At 40.3% G+C, this 23,712-nt stretch overlaps 2 protein-coding genes across 2 annotated transcripts; both read right to left on the bottom strand.

Moving 5' to 3' along the window:
* Positions 1-1,223: 1,223 nt before the first annotated feature.
* Positions 1,224-8,633, bottom strand: tipin (timeless interacting protein). Its single transcript, XM_028568758.1, has 8 exons — positions 8,543-8,633; positions 7,520-7,655; positions 6,843-6,936; positions 5,845-5,920; positions 5,028-5,150; positions 4,860-4,917; positions 4,473-4,721; positions 1,224-2,375 (listed from the first exon to the last, which is right to left on the bottom strand). The coding sequence occupies exons 2-8, from the start codon at positions 7,641-7,643 to the stop codon at positions 2,065-2,067; spliced, it is 1,035 nt and encodes a 344-aa protein (XP_028424559.1). The 5' UTR covers positions 7,644-7,655; positions 8,543-8,633; the 3' UTR covers positions 1,224-2,064.
* Positions 8,634-10,187: 1,554 nt separating this feature from the next.
* On the bottom strand, positions 10,188-21,794 carry lctla (lactase-like a). Its single transcript, XM_028568400.1, has 14 exons — positions 21,668-21,794; positions 20,883-21,043; positions 19,177-19,264; positions 17,525-17,634; positions 17,325-17,453; positions 15,809-15,904; positions 15,567-15,621; positions 15,257-15,418; positions 14,259-14,533; positions 12,051-12,177; positions 11,724-11,923; positions 10,865-10,928; positions 10,660-10,733; positions 10,188-10,275 (listed from the first exon to the last, which is right to left on the bottom strand). The coding sequence occupies exons 1-13, from the start codon at positions 21,792-21,794 to the stop codon at positions 10,660-10,662; spliced, it is 1,668 nt and encodes a 555-aa protein (XP_028424201.1). The 3' UTR covers positions 10,188-10,275.
* Between the last annotated feature and the right edge of the window lie 1,918 nt (positions 21,795-23,712).

Consider the following 23,712-nt stretch of genomic DNA (forward strand, 5'->3'; position numbering starts at 1 on the left):
CCTGTTAGTTTTTCTTTAAGAAGCCCTCCTGTTCTTCGCTCATTAACTGTATTAACTGCACCTGTTTGAACTTGTTACCTGTATAAAAGACACCTGTCCACACACGCAATCAAACAGAGTCCAACCTCTCCACAATGGCCAAGACCAGAGAGCTGTGTAAGGACATCAGGGATAAAATTGTAGACCTGCACAAGGCTGGGATGGGCTACAGGACAATAGGCAAGCAGCTTGGTGAGAAGGCAACAACTGTTGCCGCAAATATTAGAAAATGGAAGAAGTTCAAGATGACGATCGATCTCCCTCGTTCTGGGGCACCATGCAAGATCTCACCTCGTGGGGCATCAGTGATCATGAGGAAGGTGAGGGATCAGCCCAGAACTACACGGCAGGACCTGGTCAATGGCCTGAAGAGAGCTGGGATCACAGTCTCAAAGAAAACCATTAGTAACACACTACGCAGTCATGGATTAAAATCCTGCAGCGCATGCAAGGTCCCCCTGCTCAAGCCTGCGCATGTCCAGGCCCGTCTGAATTGTTAATGACCATCTGGATGATCCAGAGGAGGAATGGGAGAAGGTCATGTGGTCTGATGAGACAAAAATAGAACTGTTTGGTCTAAACTCCACTTGCCATGTTTGGAGGAAGAAGGATGAGTACAACCTCAAGAACACCCTCCCAATCGTGAAGCGTGGAGGTGGAAACATCATTCTTTGGGGATGCTTTTCTGCGAAGGGGACAGGACGACTGCACCGTATCGAGGGGAGGATGGATGGGGCCATGTATCGTGAGATCTTGGCCAACAACCTCCTTTCCTCAGTAAGAGCGTTGAAGATGGGTCGTGGCTGGGTCTTCCAGCATGACAACGACCCAAAACACACAGCCAGGGCAACTAAGGAGTGGCTCTGTAAGAAGCATCTCCAGGTCCTGGAGTGGCCTAGCCAGTCTCCAGACCTGAACCCAATAGAAAATCTTTGGAGGGAGCTGAAAGTCCGTATTGACCAGCGACAGCCCCGAAATCAGAAGGATCTGGAGAAGGTCTGTAGGCCAAAATCCCAGCTGCAGTGTGTGCAAACCTGATCAAGAACTACAGGAAAAGTTTGATCTCTGTAATTGCAAATACCTAGACCAGATTTTATTCTGACCCATGCACATTGTGAGTTTATGGCGATTGTATATCTGATGCTGTAGATGAGATCACTGACATGTCTTGGATACTAAACAGATTCAATTTTCAAGGAAATGTTTATTGTAAGGCATTTAAAAAACAAACAAAAAACAAACGGTACTACCTTCGCCCCGATTCATAAATGATAAACTTTGACGAGAACAGCTCAGGTCAGTTTTACACAAAGACATGTTTTATTGTTACTGCAGTGACTTCCACGCTGCACTGATACGTTGACTACATGAACGATAACTGCAGGCATGTTACTGACATTAAGGGTCATAAGATCATTTACAGGTTAACATGTAGTACAGTTCAGGATAACCCTGCCCCTGAATAAAATCCTGACAATAGATGGTAAAATCTGAAAAACTCGGTTTCATTTTTTTGCTGCTGGCATGACAACAAATTGCTATTGCCAACCCACCAGACTTCATGTAAATAATCAGTACTTTTAGCGTGTATAGAGCCAGCATATTTCCACATGTAAATGGGTGAATTATGCGTTTATTTCAACCAAACCACAGAGGTGACTATTGGAACCGTAGAAAGACGACTTTTGATAGTTTTATTTTGTTTCTTTCGACTTAGAATGAATTGTGCTTTACGATTAAAAAAATTACTGTTTATTTAAATCGAGTCTGGTTAGTTAGCGATAACGATTTCAAGTTTCATGTTATACAAAAAGGATCTTAGTCTTCAACAAAAAGGTCTATCTCTGTGAACCCTTTCCATAATGTTGTCATACACTTAGAATAATAATCTGAGCCTATCAACGGCAAAAGCACATAAGCACATAACTTAACATTGCAGATGGGAACAGGCATTCTGAATTTGAACCGAGTTGCTCTTTACAGACTTCAAGATCATTTATGCACAGGTTTGATTCGTTCCTAAACTCAGAGGGCACTCAGAGAGGACTCATCTCGCTGCTCACACTCGTTGCTGGGTTGATGGACCTGGCTGAGGCTGGTTTCTTCCTCTTTCTCACACTGAGGGGATTCAGCAGGAGGCTCAGAGTCTGGGTGGGGAAGCTGGATGGCTTGTTGTTGTTGTTGTTGTTGTTGTGTGCTGCTGCTGGCTGGCTCCAGGTCGAAATCCTCCACCTGTACATCCTGATCTTTAGAACTGTTGAGGATGTTTGCAGAGGAGACAGATGTGCGTTCATCTGCTGATGTGGACGAGTCAGCAGTCTGGGAGTCTGAAGGACCTGCAGGGTGGCAGGAGGAGTTTTGCACAAAGAGGTCAAACAGAAGAACGCAGACTAATATCTGTTCCATTGAACTACTTTTCTCGCACTGAGATTACAGTCTAGAGATCGCCGAGTAGGGCTGGGTGTGGAACTTCAATACGTTTAGGCACCGACTGAATTGCCTCCTTAGAATATCGGAAAACGCCTCTTCATTCAATTCCAAATTTCAATACCTAAAGGAGTAAATCCCAACAGTCAGTGAGCCAATAAGCACGAAGCTTGCTTCTACCGAGATCTAGTAATGCTCGTGATTGGCTGTCTAACGGGACACGTCGTTAGCGACGCGGAGACAGACTCGTGTGCGTTTCTTCGAGTCAGGACTACAGTGTGCGTCACATAGGTGTAAAAGGAGCTGATAGATAAAATACTTTCTTCTTGTTAAAATGGATTTTATTGGTTTTATTTTATTGGAATTGGTATCAAAAAAAGGATCCGTTGTCAAATTCACAAAATCGAAATGTCGAAACAGACAATACCCAGCCCTAACGCAGTGTTTCTCAAATGGGGGCACGTGTCCCCCTAGGGGTACTTTGGAGGACTGCAGGGGGTACGTGACATTTTTTGCTAAATGTTTTTAAGTTACAAGGCTGTAGTTACTTTTACTGTCTTTGTTTTTTTCTCCAAGTTTGTCACTTTTTTCAAAGTTGGTTGGATTTTTTTGTCACCCTAGTGTTGCCTGCCTTCTTTCTACTGTTTTTTTTTTTCAACGTTTTTTTCTATTATCGACCTATTCTCGCCTTACTTCCATCTTTCTCCAACTTTTTGTCGCCTTTTTCCATCAGCATTTAAATGTTTTCCAGGTCCAAGGCTGTTGTTTAGTAAATCTATCGTTGAAATTGCTTAATTCTTCATATTTATATAGACGTTTCTTTTTCTACCAAAATTATTTTGCGCTGGTTAGGGGGTACATGGCTTAAAAAAAACTGCTCAAAAGGGGTACGTTACTGAACGTGAGAGAACCACGGACTTAAAGAATATGATGTATTTTAGTACTGCATTCTTGAAATACTGAACAATGCACCGACTGGCCTGATGGGGATGCCACAATAGATTTTTGGGATTTATCTTAATGCATCTTGTTAGTGACTGGCTGAGGTTTGCCTGTAGAGATGCAAAGATGAATCATTTAGTTGTCAACTATTAAATTAATCGGCGACTATTTTGATAGTTTTGCTATTTTGATTTGCTTCTTAAATGAGAATATGTTCTAGTTTCTCTCCTCTGGGACAGTAAACAAAAGACATTTGAGGACGTCGTCTTGGGATTTTTGGGAAACACTGATCCACATTTTTTACAATTTTCTGACATTTTAGATATTTAACAACTAATCCAAGTTTTTATTGGTGGATAAAGTGCTGTACTTTGACTGGGTTGTGGTTGAATGAAGTGAGACGTGCGGTGCCATCTTGGATCCGGCATCAACAGCCCGTGTTTCTTTATTTTATAGTCCAACCTGAGTCTAGGCAATATAATAAACTAGAGCCCGACCGATAAAGGATTTTTAAGGTCGATATCGATACAAATATTTGGTGATTTAAAAATCCGATATATCGGCCGATATATTTTAAAAAAAATAATCCAGAAACACGTAACAAAACATAAACAGATTTCCCTAACATTAGTTATTTGTAGTTATTTATGAGACATTAAAATAATTTTTAACAAACAAGTTTAAAAATAAACTTCTTTGTTTTATTTTCACAACAGAACAGAGGAACATCAAAATATATTAAAGTTCTGATAAATACAATCTATAAAAATACAAACTGAAGATATGAAACGTAAAGGGTTAAACCCGAGTGTTACCAACAGGGAGGTTGGAGAGTGCCCTCTGGTGGACAGGCTCAGAACATGGTTGTAGGGGGTTTCGTCCGTTTTTATTTTATTTTTTTAAATATTCATTTATTGGCCATTATAAATGCCGATACGGATAGTTTGGAAAATGCCTAATATTGACCGATAATATCGGCCCGCCAATATATCAGTCGGGCTCTAGTCTCAAATGTCTGATAGAGATCTATTTGTCTATCACTGAACAGACGGAGAGCCTCCCACCTGTTTGCTGCTGCTGCTGGCGGGCGAGCCTCTTCTCCAGAGCCCGCTGTCTGTTCAGCTCCATGCGGCTACGCTGCTCCTCGGTCAGGGAGGGGGGAGCGGGGGAGGGAGCAGCTGGGGAAGGTGGAGTCGGTGGAGCAGCTGGAGCCGGGGTGGAGTGGACCGGAGCTTGCAGGTCATTAAAGTTTGCTCCGCTAAACGGATCCGGATCCCCAAAGACATGCTCTTCAGGAGCTGCTTGTTCTTCACCTAAACCAAGACACATTTTCACAGAAGCGAGGATTTAGAGTGGGAATTTGAACCTTGTTTACTAGAGTGGCATCGATTATTTGATTAATCAATTAGTTGTCAGCTGTTAAATTAATGTTTTATTTATTTATCCCTTACCGCCCATAAAGTCTTCGTGTGTCAGTGGCATGTCCAGCCGTATCCGTTTGAGACAGGTCTGCCGCAGGGTAAAAAAAAAGGCAAATTACTTTAATAATTCCAAATTCTGCACTGTAGAAAACAAGAACATTTTCATTGAAATACTCAGTGGCAACATCTTCACCCCACCTGCACTTCCTTCTTGTTGCCGAGCCTCTCCACTTTGTCAATAAAATCTTCAAACTGCAGTTTGGGGTACAACCTGTGGGCCCAGTTCTCCATCTTGTGCATCAGCAGCCGCAAATCCTGAGCCTGGTTGGACCAAAACACACACAATCGCCATGACATGCTGGCTACATGTTGGTGACAGGGTTCGGTAACACTTTACTTTAAGGTATCGACATAATCGTAACATGACACGGTCATGAACCTGTCATAAACGTTATAAAAAAGTCATAAACGTTCATGACTTCTGTCATTAAGTGTCATTCGTTTTTTGTCATGACAAGTTGACATTGTTTGGTTTGTCTTGATTATGACAACTTGACCTTATTCAAAGTGACATTACCAGAAGTTGTCTTGGTCATGACAAGTTGACATTAAATTTGTTTGGGAGGTCTTTGTAATGACAACTTGACATTAATCAGGTTGACATTACCAGAGGATGTCTTTGTCATGACAACTTGACATAATGTCATCCTGTTTAATGTCACGTTGTCTTAATAGGGACAATCCAAAGAAATGTTATGACTGAATGACTTTTTGAGTGTTTTTAATGTATTATCTGCTCTAGCTTTTACAAGGTTTGAGACACAGATGTGGTTATAATAATGGTCCAAAATTATGTGAAATTGCAAATGTTTTATTGAAAACTGTGAATTTTATTAAAGAAGGACCCCTAAACCCCAAATATGTGCACCTAAGTCTTCCATAAACCTATGGAAACCACTGTGTGATATGATTTGGTACAGTTAATATGAATTACTTCACAGTCGTCAGCTCTTACCTCGTGCCCTTTGCCTTTGAAATGGACATTATCAAACAGTGTTCGCAGAGCTGGAAGTCCTCTTTCTGAACTCAGCCTGAAGAAAAATGGGACAAAAGTTCAAATACTCATTAATTTGATCCAACGGTTATATCAGGGATGCACCGAATCCAGGATTCGGCCCAATATTTTGACGGGGGTTCGGTTTCTGCCGAACCTTAGAATGTTTTTCCACTGAACCGAACCCTACGCTTGCACTACGTGCGCTACGCTGGTCGACGTAAAGACGCCGCCGTTGATTACGTGAAGGTGTTTACGTAGGTGGAGCCATCAATGCAGTAGGCTGTGAGAAAGTGGAAATGGAACTGGTGAGCAGAATAAGTGTAGTTTGGCAGTACTTTCAGTCAAAAGAAGGCCATTCAAGTCTAGCTACATGTTCAATCTGTTCAATGCCGATTGGTCTGGTGGTGGCGAGGACCCTAAACTATACACAACATGGCCGCTGATAAAACATTTGCGTACAAAATGCAGCAACTTCAGGTATGGCAAAGGAAGGACAGTCAGTGTTTACTTCATTAATGTGTTTACTGTGTTAATGGACTGAGGATGGGAGGAGGATTCGGTATTTGGTTTCGGAGTCTGCATAATCTTAACCAGTGGATTCGGTATTCAGCCCGAACCCCAAAATATCTGGATTCAGTGCATCCCTAGTTTATACACAGGTTGTTTTGTGTGTAATTAATGCAGACTAAAATAACTGTAGCTGTGTTTCATTGTGATGGTAATTTAACTCATTGATTGTCACAATATGCAACTTGTTGCAGTAAGAGTAAAAATTGCCTTCAAAACCTTAGAGTAGAGCTGAAATGAAATGATATAGCCTGTAACAAACCAACACCGGGCCTTCCACTACATTATAAGCCCATGCATTGATTACATCCTGAACATCCTTACATCAACTGACAATAGATGTACCCCCACTGCCATGGTGTAAATCAAAGCACTGATGTCTGAGGTACCTCTGAGAGTCCAGCTTGGGTTGCGGCCTCTTCACTCCTTTCCTCTTAGCAGCAGGGACATCCGCCAGTTTGGACACATCACCATCTTCGTCCCCTGCATTGACCACAGCACATGACAACAGGACAGGCGATCACTTTGTTGACCCTCACACAACAGAAAACCTTCCGCAGGGCAGATTAAGATCCCTTTTTTGAAGTAAATACTATCAATTACCATCTGTAGGTGTGTTTAATGTTATGTCAGCAGTAGTCTATATCAACAACGCTTTATTTACGGAATTGTTCAGCTGGAAGTTCGGCCGGATGTCCGTCACTTTCCTCTTTCTTTGTGTTGGCGTTCTAACCTCCGGTGGATTTGTGAGGACTATGGTTAACTGCTCCTCAGATCTCTGCAGGGTAAATCCAGACATCTAGCTAGACTATCTGTCCAATCTGAGTTTTCTGTTGCACGACTAAAACAACTTTTGAACGTATACATGTTCCACCAAAACAAGTTCCTTCCCGAGGCTATTTTGCAGAGGCGCCGTGGCTCCGTCCAGCGCTTAGCACCGCCCAAGACGATTGTGATTGGTTTACAGAAATACAAAAAAACTAGAGGACGTTTTTCTCCCATCCCAGAATGCTGCGTGGACTATCACTTAAGTTCAAATGTTCTCTCGACTGATGCAGCTTCTCACCATTTTCAAAAGGGTTCCCGTCCTCCTGCCCTCCCTGGCCCGGGGAGTGAGGCGGTGGGAGGGGAGGGAAAGATTCATCCTCTATGTTGTCGTAGTCAGGAATGTCAAACAGGCCGTTTTCCATGGTGTGTAACTCCTGGAGGACAGGGGGGGGAACTCTATCAGCCACAATCAGATTTAAAAGCAATACAGGTATTAGTCGACTACTTTGGAGGCCGGAAGCTGCCAAAATCTAAAATTAATGACAATGAATAAATTAATATTCCATTTACCAAAATATTAAAAATAAATGTAGGCATTAATTAACTGATAAAATGTGACACAAATTGATACTTCTGTTTTCATTTGCTTTATTTATTTCCCTTTGTTTCCTATGTTTTTACTTTTATTATTGTATTATTTCCTCTTTGCACCCCCCCCAACTCCTATTTATTTCCCCAAAGTTATTTATTTCTGTAGTATTTTCTTTATGTAATTCTTCATGCATTTTTTTCTTCATTATGGAAACGAATGATTGTCATTAAAAGTTTGTCATAAGGTCATTGTTATGCCTATTGGTTTTTATTTAATTGCATAATTTTTATTTCTTATTTTGGCAGCTTCCGGTCCCCCAGCCCACAGGGCGGGAAACCCAATGATGGCCAAAACAAAGTGTAGACTGTCAGTTCTCTGTGTTCCACCTTCACTGGGTTAGGGTTAGTCAACACAGAGACAGAGCCCGGGAGAAGATGAACAGCCTAGTGAACAACACATTCACGTCTTTGTCTGAACGTAATTTTATTTCTGCGTAAAGTTTGAAGTAGTAGAAAAGAGTAACGTTAAACACCGCGCTGCTAAACTAACTAACGTTACGAGCTGAATGTGTATACTTTGGGTAAGTTAGCTTACGTTAAGCTAGCTAGTTAGTTAGCTGCTGTCAGCGAAATGGTGAAACGTGAAGAGTCAACTTAAACCACAAGTCACAACCATGATAATATATTATAAAATACGACCAAACGAAATAGCACTATAATAGTGTCTTACCAGTTACGGTTACGAGCTGCCCGGTGAGCGAAGCAACAAATAGTGCCAAGCTAGCGACATCAACTTCCGGTACGAAGATGTTCTTTTTTCAAAATAAAGTCTAACAGAAGTGTGTCTAAACCATAGACCGTGTATAAAAGCCCTAATACCATTAAGATTGATGATGACTGTGTGGAGGTATTTGAGAAACGTTACATATATACTTGCATTTCATTAAAGGCCCATTCACTATTTTTTATTTGAGATTTAAAATAATTTAGGTTATATAAGTAAAAAAAAAAGGCAATTTGTTACTGACATACGTCAGAAATCATGAATGTAGGCTTTGTGTATTGTTTGTGGGGCTACCCTTTATATACATTTGAGTATAGATTATATATTTATGTAAATAAATAGACTTAACCATTTAAACAAGCCTCTAAATAAGTAGCAGACTACAATATTTGTAAGTTTAACCAAATAAAGATCAAAAACATAATTTGGAAGGTGGCAGTGTTTAAACCCATCTATACACAATACACATTATTTGTGCTGATGGATTTTTTACAGGTTTTCTTGGCTTATGCAAAGGTAGCATTCAAACTAAGACACTACCACATGAATCCATTTTATAGGACGATCAAATTTACAGAACATATTTAACAAGTAAAATAATATATACCATGTGAAAAAACAACTGCTAAGGTAGAAATATGATGAGATATGAGATCTCAGGACCTCGATATTTCTAAAAAGCTGACTATGACCCTACATGATACCACAGTTAAAGTTCATTTTAATTGTTTTGAGGTCTATTTAGTGTGTGAGTGCGGTTCAGTCATCAAAAAAAAAAAACGCACTGAGGGGCGCCTGGATAGCTAACTTGGTAGAGCGTGCGCCCCACGTACGAAGGCTTTGTTCTTGTTGCAGAGGCCGCAGGTTCGACTCCAGCCCTTTTGCTGTATGTCATTCCTCCTCTCAGATGTCCTATATAATAAAGGTGTAAAATGCCCAAAAAATAAAATAAACGACTCACTGCAAAAAAAGAAACTATAGTCACACTGTGTACTCAACACCGCTATTTTCAGTATGTTGGTTTTCCTCTCATTATTCAATTCTAGTTTAAGGGCTTTTAATTTTAAGGATAAAACGCTGTGCAGGAATATTTATCTGAACAATTCCTTCTGTAATAATCAGCACCATTCAAGTCTTAAATATTGATTTATTGAAGTGTATGAGACAAAGTACAACCCTTCACTCTTATTTCTTAATTTTACAAACTTGTTGACAAGAAACCATCTCCTCTCTGCAGCTAGTTTGAGTAGCTTACTCAAAAACCACACAAGACCAGTTTGTTAAAAAAAATGAAATAATAGTAATATACCAAGCTTGAATTAATTCTTCTAGAATTGTGACAGGTGCCGGCTAATTTGACTCAATTGTGAGAACCTGGAAAAGTGTTTATTCAAAACGGAACAGCAGACAGTTAAATCAACAAAATGCTCTTGACAGGATGAAGTTTTACAGCTTTGAAGTCACTCTCAGAATCTTGTGTATGTGTGTGTCTGTGTGCGTGGGTGGTGTGTGTGTGTGTGTGTGTGTGTGTGTGTGTGTGTGTGTGTGCGTGCGTGTGTGTTTTCAGATGCGTCCACGCAGCAGGAACATGAGGAAGACTGCACTGAGGAGGATGCAGAGCGTGCACACGGTGGGAACCACAATCTCTGTTACCATCTCCATGTGGCCTATCAGTGGATCTGAAACACATGCACGGAAATGTAAGTCAAATGTCCCAGCTTCAAGTCACTGGAAAAGGCTGCTAAGGATGTGGAAAACATGAAAAGAAACACAGGAAAATGAATGCATGTTATGGATTTATTTCAGTTTCTTTGTAAATTTCATTATTTCTTCAAAATGGCATTGTAATGTTGCCGTCGGTCCAGGTTGAGCTAATCTGAGTTTTTTTTTTAATTCCAAAAGTAATGTGTCCGCAAAGTGACTTATAACTACAGCTGTCAGTGAAATGTAGTGCAGTAAAAATCACAATATTTGCCCCTGAAATGAAGTAGAATAGAAGTATAAAGTAGCATTTTTTTGTAAAAGAAAATCCTGATGATCTCACTCAGAAACAACTTTTGTACCTAAACTTCATCATGCACTGGCCAAGCCTTTTGCATTCCTGCATGTTCCTGATTTCCCTGGGATTTTCTTCTAGCTGGAGGGGCAAAACAAAGAAAAATCCTGTTAGATAGCGCAATAACAAGCTTGAGACAGAATGTTTTTCTTTGTTTGGCCCCACCTAGCTTCATCACAGCCTAAACTTTTGTAATGCTTTATTGTACCAACCTGCAGCCAGGAGCTGGTTACTGGAGGAGCAAGTCTCTACGGCTTTCCTCTTCCAACTCTCCACCTGTAAAGATCCGAAAAACTCTCAACAGTTAAAAAACATGCTTTCAAACTTTCAACATTTACAGGGTTTCCGCGGGGTCTTAAAAAGTCTAAAAGAAAGTCTACAATTTTAACTTCAGGCCTTAAAAAGTCTATAGAAGTATTGTGTTCTAGGTCATAAAATAATTAAATTAAATAAATTTTAATTAAATAATTTTTAACAGGTCTTCATTTTCCTACGTCCATGTAATGCTATCTCTACTGCTCATTGAAATGTTTTCTTTTACTCCATGGTGTTGTAGTCCTAATTAGAGGATGGATTTTTAGAAATGATGATTTATTAGCTTATTATGTAGGTGCGCGCCTGTGTTAACGTGCTGTTGACATTTCTGAATGCCTTCCTACAGTTGCTTAATAAAAGCGGGCTTTCCACACAAACAAATGTACATGTCATTATTATGAGAAAAAAAACGAGATTTTAACTGTGTCGGGCTCGAGTCGGGTTCGGTTACCGCTCTGTCGGACGCGGGTCTGGCTCGGACAGAAAAATGCGGCCCGATCTGCCCTCTAGTCCAAATATAATTCGCTTTATATCTACATATATTATTATTACTCTGTGTCACTTTTATTCAATTTGAATACATTTATTTACTTTGCAAGTACTTTTGTGACTGCATTTGGTTGTACTTTTATGTTGTGATATATATATATATCTTAAATTTCATTCATAAAGGTCTTAAAAAGGTCTTAAAACTTATTAAATTTGACAGGTTGAACCCTGCAGGAACCCTGATTTAGTGTGTTGTTAAGAGTTTACCTCTCTCTGATTGGGAAAGCCATTGGAGCTGATGATGCGTTTATAGAACTGGACAGAGGCCTTGGGGTAGCGTGGTTTGTTTTTGTTCCTGAAGTCGACGTAGTAGAGTCCGAACCTCTCGGAGTACCCTTCATCCCACTCAAAGTTGTCGAGGAGAGACCAGGCTGTGTAACCCTTCACATTCACGCCATCTTTAATCGCTGTTAGTTGAAACAGACAAACAAAGAACGAAAAGGTGACGAGTTAAGTTTGATCTCAGGGGACGAGGCAACTTTGTTGGTCTTTTTGGATGCAATCATTCTGTCCAGCAAAAGGATTTCCTCTCACCTTTGAGCATTTCGTCGATGTAGTCTTTGAAGTACTGCATTCTCCAGTCATCACAGAGGTCGGTGCAGAGCATTTTCTCAGACACGCCGTTTTCTGTCACGTATATCATGGGGTTTCCATACTGAGTCTATTGGAGAGACATTATATCACATTCAATATATTTCATGTTTCTTAAACCACACGAGATATCTCTTCTATTATGGGACATTTCTTCAATAGGTTTATTTTTACATTGTAAACATTTTTTGCTTTCTTGCCGAGAGTTAGATGAGAAGATGGATACCAGTGTCTGTGCATTAATGCTGCGTTCCAGACACAATTTTTAGCCCGTAAGTTACGACTTCAAGTCACAACTCACGACTTGGTAGCGTTCCAGGGTTCAGGTTAGGCTAGCGGCTACCTAACGTTGACGTTAGCTAGCGCTAGCTGATACTAGCGATTTCTAGTTTGCGACATATTTGGGGCTTCATTCCACACTGTAGTAGTACACAATCGTATGTCTTGTTTTGATTACATTGTGCGGAATTACTTTACGTTGCCTATTTATTTATATTTCTCACCGTTAATCACTGGCGTCTGTACAGCTTCAACAGGTGTAGCCATTGTTGTTTATGTGTGTGTGACGTCAAAAACTGTAACTGGGTGTACAACCATCTGGTACGAGTTCAGTTCACGGGGATTAAGTTCCGGTTTGACTGCTGGTCCGGGGCACTTTCACGGGTTGAAGGTTGTGAAAACACTGGTTACGGGTTGCCTGGAACGCAGCATAACTACAGAGCTAGAGCTAGTAGGTGGTGAGCTTAGCTTAGCATAAAGACTGGAAGCAGAGGGAAACAGCTAGCCTGTCTCTCTCCAACATTCAAACATATAAAGGATATCCGCAGAAGTGCTGGACAGAGGGAGTTTGTCAATGAGTAATTACACTGTAAAACTCTATCTAAACTCATCATCTTTTACATTTGTTTGTAATTAATCATTAACACTATATAACTTAATTATTGAACTTGCTGATAGGTGCTTTTCTGAACTTTGGACAGAGCCAGGCTGGCTGTTTCCCCCTGCTTCCAGTCTTTATGGATTTAAACAAGATCATTTCATTAAAGGTCCCATGACATGGTGCTCTTTGGATGCTTTTATATAGACCTTAATGGTCCCCTAATACTGTATCTGAAGTCTCTTTTATATAGACCTTATTGGTCCCCTAATACTGTATCTTAAGTCTCTTTTATATAGGCCTTAGTGGTCCCCTAATACTGTATCTGAAGTCTCTTTTATATAGACCTTATTGGTCCCCTAATACTGTATCTGAAGTCTCTTTTATATAGACCTTAGTGGTCCCCTAATACTGTATCTGAAGGCTCTTTTATATAGACCTTAGTGGTCCCCTAATACTGTATCTGAAGTCACTTTCCCGAAATTCAGCCTTGGTGCAGAATTACAGCCACTAGAGCCAGTCCCACAATGAGCTTTCCTTAGGATGTGACATTTCTGTGTCTGTAGCTATTGAGGAGGAGAGAGGGGGGCAAGGTGGAGGGTGGGGGTGTGGCCTTGACCAACTGCCACTTTGCTCGTTTGAAAGCCATGATGTCTCTCTCTCTCTCTCTCCAATGGGGGGGCCAAATTCTCTGGGTGGGCAAAGCAGAGAAAGGGGAGGTAACGTTGCTCCTTATGACCTCATAAGGAGAAGATTCCTGATTGGTCCATCTGAGCTTTCATTTTCTCAAAGGCAGAGCAGGATAACCAGGGCTCTGTTTACACCTATCACCATTTCTGGCCACTGGGGTACCATAGGCAGGCTGGGGGAACTCATATTAATATTAAAAAACCTCATAAAGTGAAATTTTCATGCCATGGGACCTTTAAAAGTCTGATGAGAAGATAGATACTGTGTTCACATTTGTATGCATATACAGTATATAGCACATACAAATGTGAAAGTGTCTTCTCATCTGACTTTTAAGCAGATTTGTTTGTTTTTCTAAAAATATTGAAGAGATTTTTACAAAAGCTTTTCAGACCTAGTTTATTTGGCTCACAATTATAATTATATCAGTTGGCTTTGGATGGCTGAAAGAGCCCAGCGTGCATCACTTTTTATTGTAATTGGTTCATGTTGTGATTGTTTTACTTCTAGAACAATTTCATTCTGTGTTCAACGGATCTTATACAGCTTGATATCTGAATTTTATTCAGCTCTGTGTTGCATACCTTGACAAAGTTCAACAGGCGTCTGAAGCCCCAGGGAACAGAATAGAGCCATTCAGAGCCTGGATCAGGCCATTTTGGGTCAACCAGCTCAGCAAGGTCTCGATCTGCAAAGTAGCTGTCTCCGAGGCCTGATGGGTAATTCTTCAGGGTGACGTAGCGAGTCGTGAAATGGCCGAGGCCCAGGAAATCACAGGTTCCCTTGATGTAACTCTTCTCCTGAGGCGAGAAGACGGGCAGCCGTGAAGCTCCCAGGCCCTGCTGGCCACTCTTCCTGCCTGAAGGTCAAGGTTCAAAGCATTTCATAATGAAATTAGCAGACACATAAAATTGCAATGGTCTAACAAAAACTTTTTTTTTAACCAAATAACATTTGTCTAGTGAGGACTGTATATAAAGATGTCTCCATCCCTCCCACTATACAAAAATTAAGCCAAAATATTCCATATACGGGCTACGGCTACTTAGGACCTCTCCTAAGTGGAATGCAGCCATCATTAATGGTTTTGAATACACCTGTGCTTTTCCTACTATGACATGTCAACATGTCTGCCCGTGAAAAAGGTCTATGGGCCGCATAGTGTGGAAGTAGTGCCAATTTTTCGGGTCATTTTTAGCTCAATGATGGCTTCATGCGCCACTGAGCAAAAAGGAATAAACGGAGCTCCTTGAATGCTGTATCCAGTCATTATACATATCATGTCATGCAAATACCTAATAAAAACCAAACTTATCAGAAAAACAAATACTTGAACTAACATCAGCGAGATCAGAACTACCTAAAATGACAACTATCTTTGGGAAAAATGTATTTGAGGCGTACTTTCATTTTTTTAATTCAGCCCATGTCCCATCTGCTAACATGGAGGCGGGCGGGGTTTATGACCTATACTTCAGCCACTAGGGGGTGATCCAGATCTGTGGGCTTCACTTAGACAGTCTATGCATCTCCCCCTGGTGAGGACAGATAAAATAAACGGTTGCATTTGACCGGGACGTACCGATGTAATCTTTCATAACCTGGGGGTAGTCTCCGTTGAAGATGGGAGTAGCAAACCATCCCATGTAGAACTGGATGTATCTCTCTGCTGCTTCAATGTCCCTCTGGTTGGTGATGTCCACTGGTTCCCCCCAGTCTGCTGTTAGCGAGATCCCAACCAGGCCTGGACACACACACACACACACACACACACACACACACACACACACACACACACAGCAACTTTATCATCCAGCATGGAAGACATTTATCTTTGACTTCAATCACAAAAAAAGTACCAAAATAATAAAAAAAAAGGTTTTCTTTTTTACCTTTTTGTTTGCTTCGCCACTGCATGTCATACGTGTGCCAAACTTTAGCATGTGCCTGTTTCAAAGACAAGAAGGCAGTGTCACCGTGATGTCTTGTTTGGCTTATTTGACATTATTTGAAGAATATTTGATTCACCAAAATGATTATGGTAAATCATGATTGCTCTGCTTTCTATTTGTAGTCCCAGTCGTATTGACCAATCACGTTTGAGCGGGCTTTGTTTGCATGCAGGCAGTCTTACCTTGATGATGTGGTGGGCAGCTTTGTAAGCTCCGGTTCCCTTTAACTTCAGTCCGGGTGCATGTTCCCCTGTTTCATATCCCTCCACAGCAATAGACTGAAAACCAGAGGTGGAAAGTAACAAATTACATTTACTCACATTACTGTAATCTTTTTTTTTGTGTACTTTTACTTTGTAAAGTAGTTTTTAAAATCTACTTTAAAGAGCTCATATTATGCTTTTTGGCTTTTCCCCTTTCCTTTTTTGTGCACGTTCTAGGTTTACAAAGTGAAAAAGCCCAAAGTCCCCCCCAAAGGGACTTAGCATCTCCAACAGAAAACACTGTTCACAAACTGCTCCAAACAGCTCTATTGTAGTCCAGCCTTTACTTCAGAGACCAACGTGGTCACTTTGGAACACACGTTATAATGCTCACCTAGCTGCTAGCATGGCACACCCTCATACTCTGCTTCTGACTGGCTAGTAGTCCTTACCTAGGTACTGTCAGGGCTCTGCTTCTGACTGGCTAGTAGTCCTTAGCTAGGTACTGTCAGGGCACGCCCACATACTCTGCTTCTGACTGGCTAGTAGTCCTTACCTAGGTACTATCAGGGCAAGCCCTCATACTCTGCTTCTGACTGGCTAGTAGTCCTTACCTAGGTACTGTCAGGGCACGCCCTCATACTCTGCTTCTGACTGGCTAGTAGTCCTTACCTAGGTACTGTCAGGGCACGCCCTCATACTCTGCTTCTGACTGGCTAGTAGTCCTTACCTTGGTACTGTCAGGGCACGCCCTCATACTCTGCTTCTGACTGGCTAGTAGTCCTTACCTAGCTACTGAGCATGTGCGACTCCCAACAAAGATGGAACAGAAGTGAGATGTCTCACTCTGTAGCTAAAACAGAGAGCTCAACACACAGGGTGAAAAGAGGAGCTGCAGCAATGTGCAGTACAACAAAAGTATGGTGTTTTTTGAAAATTAAACCATTTAAACCTATTCTGATATAACCTCTAAATACAATTATGAACCTAAAAATGAGCATAATATGAGGTATTTAAATCTTTTACTTTTTTTGCTACATTGCTACATTTTAAATCACAGCCGTTAAAAAAAGTAAATAAAAAAAAGGTCTCTAGGGTTGTTTTATATCTGTCAACAAACTCAAAAAGAAAGCGGCTTTGTGCCCTAATCTAAATCACTAAAGACTGCATATTTAATTAAATAAGTATAAAAAGTATAAATGAGATATTAAAAAAGCATAAATCTAAAACAAAAATATATCTCCACCCGCTGTTAAAAAGTAACTGAGTAACTTTTTCTTAATACATTTTAAATGAGGAACTGAGTAGATTTTTATACAGATACTATACTTTTACTTGCACTTGAGTAAAAGTTCATCAAAGTAAAAGTACTTTTACTTAAGTAGAATATTGTGGTACTCTTTCCACCTCTGCTGAAAACACAAGACGCCACTCTCTGATATCCAAGTCAAACGTAATGCCAGTGAATGCACCATTCCCCTTCAACCGGACCTACCCACGGATTGTTGAAAGTGATCCAGTACTTCACTTTCTTTCCAAATCTTTCAAAGCATAAGTTGGCAAAGTCGTTGAAGTGGTTCACCATGGAGACGTTCTGCCAGCCGCCGTACTTCTCCTGTAAGAACTGGGGGGACCGGGTTAGTATCCACACTGTAGCTTCTAGCCCGTAAATACACAAAGGTTTAGTGAGTTCACCTGCGGTAAATCCCAGTGGTACAAAGTAACAATGGGTGTGATGTTATTGTCCAGCAGCATGTTAATCAGGTCATCGTAATATTTGATTCCTTTCTCGTTGATGTATTCACCTGCAAGAGTTGTCAGTGAATGATGGGAGTTAATATCAATTTTCACTGTCATGAAATATAACATCATTACAAGCAGCCCTGCGTCTAATGATCATTTTGTGGATTTTGTTTTTATTGATTATTAGTTTGGTCTTTTAAAGATATAATATGTATATATTAAAATGTCTAAAAATGACAAGACCTATGTTATATCTTTAGTTGAGTTGTGTACTAAGAGAAATATGTTGTTTTATTGAAGTTAGCGTTCTGTTACATTTGGTCGCCGGTCGATGCCGTCATATCCCCTTTGTGCACGTGTCAGCGTTGTGGTTGTCATAGTCTCGCTATGTCAGACCCTCCTCCACAGCGCTGCGGAGGAGGGTCTGGCTACTCCACACAGTATTCCAGGATGGGAGAAAAACGTGATCTGTTTTTTTTGGCATTTATTTTAACCAATTGCAATCGTCTTGGGTGGTGCTAAGCGCCGGACGAAGCTGCAAAATAGCCTCGGGGAAGGAACTTGTTTTGGTGGAACATGTATACGTTCAAAAGTAGTTTTAGTCGTGCAACAGAAAACTCAGATTGGACAGATAGTCTAGCTAGCTGTCTGGATTTACCCTGCAGAGATCTGAGGAGCAGTTAACCAAAATCCTCACAAATCCACACTAACACAAAGAAAGAGGAAGGTGACGGACATCCAGGCGAAAAATAGTGACATCCAGCGGCAATCCCGGAAGTGGAACGTCATGGATAAAGAATATGGTTGTCATAAATTTTTACTTTTTTTCCAGCCGCATTTGTTTGTTTTTTTGTGGGCATTTTCGGCCTTTATTTTTCAGTAGAAGACATAAAATGGGAGAGAGAGGGGGGAATGACATGCAGCAAAGGACCGGGTCGGAGTCGAACCCGCAGCGTCGAGGAGTAAACCTCTACATATGGACGCCCGCTCCACCAACTGAGCTATCCTGGTGCCCTTTTTCTGGCCAAATTTTTACGATGCACCTTTGAGATCTTGGTGGTTTTTAACTTTATATTTAAACCGGATGAAGGATTTTAGTCAGCAGATGTCTCAACGTCGGAGAAACACAAATTTTTAACACGTTTTTATCAGCGGGTCCGTTTGTTTTGGAGAGGAGGAGGAGACCTCTGCGAATAATTCGGCCCCCGATTATCACTGAAGGAATCCTAAATGGGAGAAACTGACTGCAACAACGGCATTGCTCCGTCTTATGTTTATGTTTTTATTGAGAGACCCCTAGCGGCCAAATATTACATATTGTACATTTAAAATGTCAGAAGAATTGTAAAAAAGTGCCTTTCTTAGAGCCCAAGGTGAAACATTTAAATTGATTGTTTTTGGCCGACTAACAGTCCAAAACCCCAAAATATGTAATGTACACTGATGAAACAGAGAAAAGCCAAGCTGGGAGCAGCAAATTCAAATGCATGTTGATTCATTTTCTGGTTAATGACTTCAATCAGTACTGATTTCAATAACCAGCAAATGAAAGAAATAAGAACTATAAATAAATATGATGATTAAATTAAACAAAAAAAGGGTACTTTTCAGTCCGCTTGGTAAAATCCTCGGCCAGGAGATGGAGAAACGATAATGATTCAGCTTCATGTCCTTCATCAAGTTGATGTCATCCTTAAAAAACAAACAGAAGAAAACATTTTGAAAATCATGTTCTGCAGACAAACATTGTTCACACCAACAAAACTTTTTTTATTTTTTTCATTTTAAGAAATAGTCTGACATTTTGAGAAATACCCTTATCAACTTTTTTGCCGAGAGTTAAGTGACAACTTTGATACCACTTTGATGAGTTGATTAGCTTAGCTTAGCACAAAGACTATAAACAGGGGGAAACGGCTAGCTTGGCTCTCTGCAATGTGATCAAATCTGCCTACAATCACCTCAGAAGCTCAGTAATTAACACTTTATAACTTGTTTGTTTTAGCTTCTCAGGTTGTTTGAACTTTCGGATGGTCCGGGCTAGCTGCTTCCCCTTCTTTACAGTCTTTTTATGCTATGACTTAACATATATATTAGACTTATATATATATATATATATATATATATATATATATATATATATATATATATATATATATATATATATATATCCTTTTGTCATCGAGTCAAATTTGACCCATTTTTAAAGTTTCTATATCAGAAGATTTGCGTTTCTTTCAACCAAATTGCCCAAAAGTAACATGGAAGGTTCCATGAAATAATCTTCGCAAGTAAAATAAATTTTTGGTGTTTTATTTAATTTATTAGAATTATTCTGACTTCACTTTGACACTGTGTGATTATCCATCAACATACGTTCCTTTGATCTTAAATATTAGTCAAAATATATCATACTCTCTGCTTTTTTAACTCAAAAGTTTTCATTTCACATAAGCTACATGAGGTGTATTGACCATACATTCCAAAAATGAGAAAAAACTTGCCAACATTAGTGACAAAAGTGACGTAAAAAAGTGTTAATTTTTGTTGACCCGTTAGGACAACACAAGGGTTGAAATGTGCTTTATAAATAAAGTTGGATTGGATATAAAAACAAAGATTTGAATGTTTTCTTCAGTTTAAATATCATGTGGGTTCCATGAAGCGCTGGAACAAAGTCATAGAGAATATACTGTCAGACAGTGTGCAATAAGATTACTTTCTTTTTAACCTGAACGTTACTTTTGAAACAAATGTTTAATAAGAGTTTAACAATTTCTTTTAACTTATTATGTCAAGGCTGACCATGATCCATAAAATATTGTTTGGTAGTGTCCCAATTTTTTTGTCGTGTCTTATAAGGTAAAGGACACACACAATGTTTACATTGTGGCAGCATATCAGACCTGTGTCCTCATACATTTAAGACCGTAAATTAAAGTCATTTCCAGCCTGAACTCTTTCAAAAAGAGAATCAAGGCCTGGTTATTAGAGAGGGTAGCTGAATAGAACAAGGGGCCAGTTACCGTTTTTATTTTTATTTATTTAAAAAAAACATGTGTTGAGGACCACAATGGAAATAAGTCCTGGACTTTATTGTGTTTTTATCCTCGATTGTATTTGATGTCATATTTTTCATGTTTAAGGCATTCTTGATACAATTAAATAAATCAAATCATATCATATCAAAACTATGACGTACATAAACACTTCCAACTTAATTTAACTTATGACATTATTGCAAGACTTTATCAGCAACTATCAGCCTTGTCTTTCCTGGACATGTGCTTTATGTTTTTCTGCACGTCACCTTGAATCTGTAGTAGCCCTCACACGAGGTGTCTCCCGTGTCATTTGCGACAATTTTCCCCTTTTTGTGGGCAAATGCATCCCAGATGCTCATTCCTTTGCCGTCTATGTTCCAAGCTCCTTCGGTCTGGTAGGCAGAGGTCCCAGCTCCCCAGGAGAAACCTGCAGAGGAAAACAGAGGGAACTATAAATGGCCATGCTTTGACACAGATACAGAGTGAATTGCACATAACAAATTACAATCCATGTTGCAGAATAATGTTTCATTCAAGTACACTTCCATTCAAGATTCTACGTTCAGCAGCTTAATGGCAGAGGAAATAAAAGATTACGGCTTTACAGATTGTGGACTACTTAGGAGTAAATAGGGCTGCTGATTTTTTTCATCATCGCAATATCAACTGTAAACGCATCCTGAAAGGCTGCGACATTTCCCAAAAGATACTCTGAGATTTTTTGTGTTATTTGAAAGAAAATCTCAGTAGAAACCTGCAGGTTAAAAATGTAACTGTCATTCTTTTTTAGTGGTGCCTTTTATATTCAATCCAATGTTCAATTTGTTCAATATAAGAACAATTATTTTTCTTTCGTTTGTTTTAAATTCAACAAAAGTTTGTTGCATTTAAGCAGAATACTGAAAGCAGCAGAATGGCAGAACTGAGGGCACTTTATTATGTGTTAATTTATCGAAAAGTAATATCGTTATCGCGATATTCAACAACGTTATCACATATTGCACATTTTCCACATATGGTACAGCCCTAGTGTTTATATCATGGTTTATACCAGTTGGGAAGGTGCCGTAGTAGAAAGATGTCCTCTCATTCTTGGTCCAGTCAAAGTCCTCCCCGGCTGACACACACAGCACCATAGCAAGCACATGGTACGGCCTCAGGATGCACCGCTGCAGCATCGTGGTCTTTGGCAAAGAGCTTACTGTCTTCAGTTACACCTGAAGGACAATAATCACCCAGTTTCAACACTGATTTCACGGCTTCCAAAAACCAGCTGTCAAAACCGCTACAATTCTGCATCTCCTGTCCGTCTACCCTGAGCTAGATAAGTTGAGGACAGATCGCAGGATATACACACGTGTTAAGGTAAAGCAAAGATTCAGAAACTCACGCAGAGGTGGCAGCTGTCCACAGGTTTCGAGTAAAAGCATCCTAACTCAAACCCCCCCAAAACCTCAGGATCATTTGTTAAACATCCAGTGAAAAAAGCACCCGGTCGTTATCACAGCACGTGGATTTGGAAAGGGAAGAATCTAGTTTCATTTCAGCCAGCTGTAAGACACGCTGACACAAAACGCTATCAGAGACAGAAAGTAAGCCAGCTTGTCCAGCACAGTCAGGATGAGCGACATTTCAAGCTGTTGTATTATCTTCAGAGGTGTAAAAGATATCCGAGATAAGGAGTATAATCGGAAATGTAAAGTTCGCCTGAGAGTCCTCTTGCCAGTGCCTGTGTTCTGTATCTCTCCCTACATCTGTCCCCTTTGCCCAGCCTCTGTCTCAGCCCCGGCCTGCCTCACTCAGAACCACATATAGATGTCTGACCTGCTGCACGTCCTGCATTTGTCTCCGCTGGAAACTGCTCCAAAATGCAGGAAACGTCCCCAAGCTTCTGGACCCAGTTACTGTTCCCCCAGTGTCACCGTCAGGTTCAGAGCCAATGTTACAAAAACAAAAACCGAGTGAAGCATCCAGTGACATTTTCTGCTATTCATCAGCCCCCCATACAGAGACCCCCCACCCCCCTTTCACACACGCACTGAATACCGCTCCATTTGAAGTCAGTGAAGTGTGACAGTAAATTTGCTGGGGCAAACAGATCTTTTGGAAAAAGAAGAGATTCTGGCACTGTAAGCAGAGTTAATGTCAGAGAGCCTGATCCGTTTGCAGCTCGCTCTCATAACACTTCAACTATGAGCTTTATACTGTTTTTACATGTAAAACAGAACAGGAAATATTGTCTCAGGTCAGTCACATTATTATTTTGACAACAATACAAAAACATATAGTACAAACATGTTTCCTGTACATGCAAAATACAGAACACAATTGTACACAATACTAAAGCCGCAATCTCTAAGTTTTAAATTACGTGAGCAAATTAAGTTGGGTTATTGCCCAAGGAACGAAGACATTATTACTCCTATCGCTGTTGAACGTCAGTACTCTGACTCTATGGCCTGAGGGGAGTCTTTCAAGATGTTTAAAGATGCACTGAAGATGCACTTAGTGTGTGTGTGTGTAAGTGTAAAAGACAAGCAGAAATCAAAAAGATGAACCACTCACAAGTCTTAATACTTAATTCGGATTTTTTTGCTCAGATCCGATTTTCTTTTTTTGTGGCTGTTCACATGACCTTTAAAAACTATATCAGATTCCAGTGTGAACTGTTTGCGGTTTCGAACTGACCCGCATGCGCAAAAGAACAATAACAATGACCTCAGACGCAGCACGCTGTCGCACTAAAGTTATGGAGGTTATGGAGGAAGTCAGCAGTTTCGCTTTTATTTCAAAATGTTTGTGTAATGGCAGCCGTGACATTAAGTAGCATACACTAATTAGGTCTAACACCTTCCTCTCCCTCCATTGACTTGCTCCATCACTGTTCTCCAAAAGTCACATCAAATCCGTCTTGGTTGTTCACACGGCGGCTGCATTGAAACAAAATCAGACCTGGGTCTGATTCAGGACCACATATGGAAGTGGTCTAAAAAAATCAGATCTGGGCAAGATTTGAGTGTTCACACTACTTCTGAAGAAGTCTGACCAGATTTGGGCCCCTTTTGCCTGTAGTCTCTCAGTCTTTTCACGTTCAGA

The sequence above is a fragment of the Perca flavescens genome, chromosome 1 (assembly GCF_004354835.1).
Source record: "Perca flavescens isolate YP-PL-M2 chromosome 1, PFLA_1.0, whole genome shotgun sequence".
In the NCBI taxonomy this organism is placed as follows: Eukaryota; Metazoa; Chordata; class Actinopteri; order Perciformes; family Percidae; genus Perca; species Perca flavescens.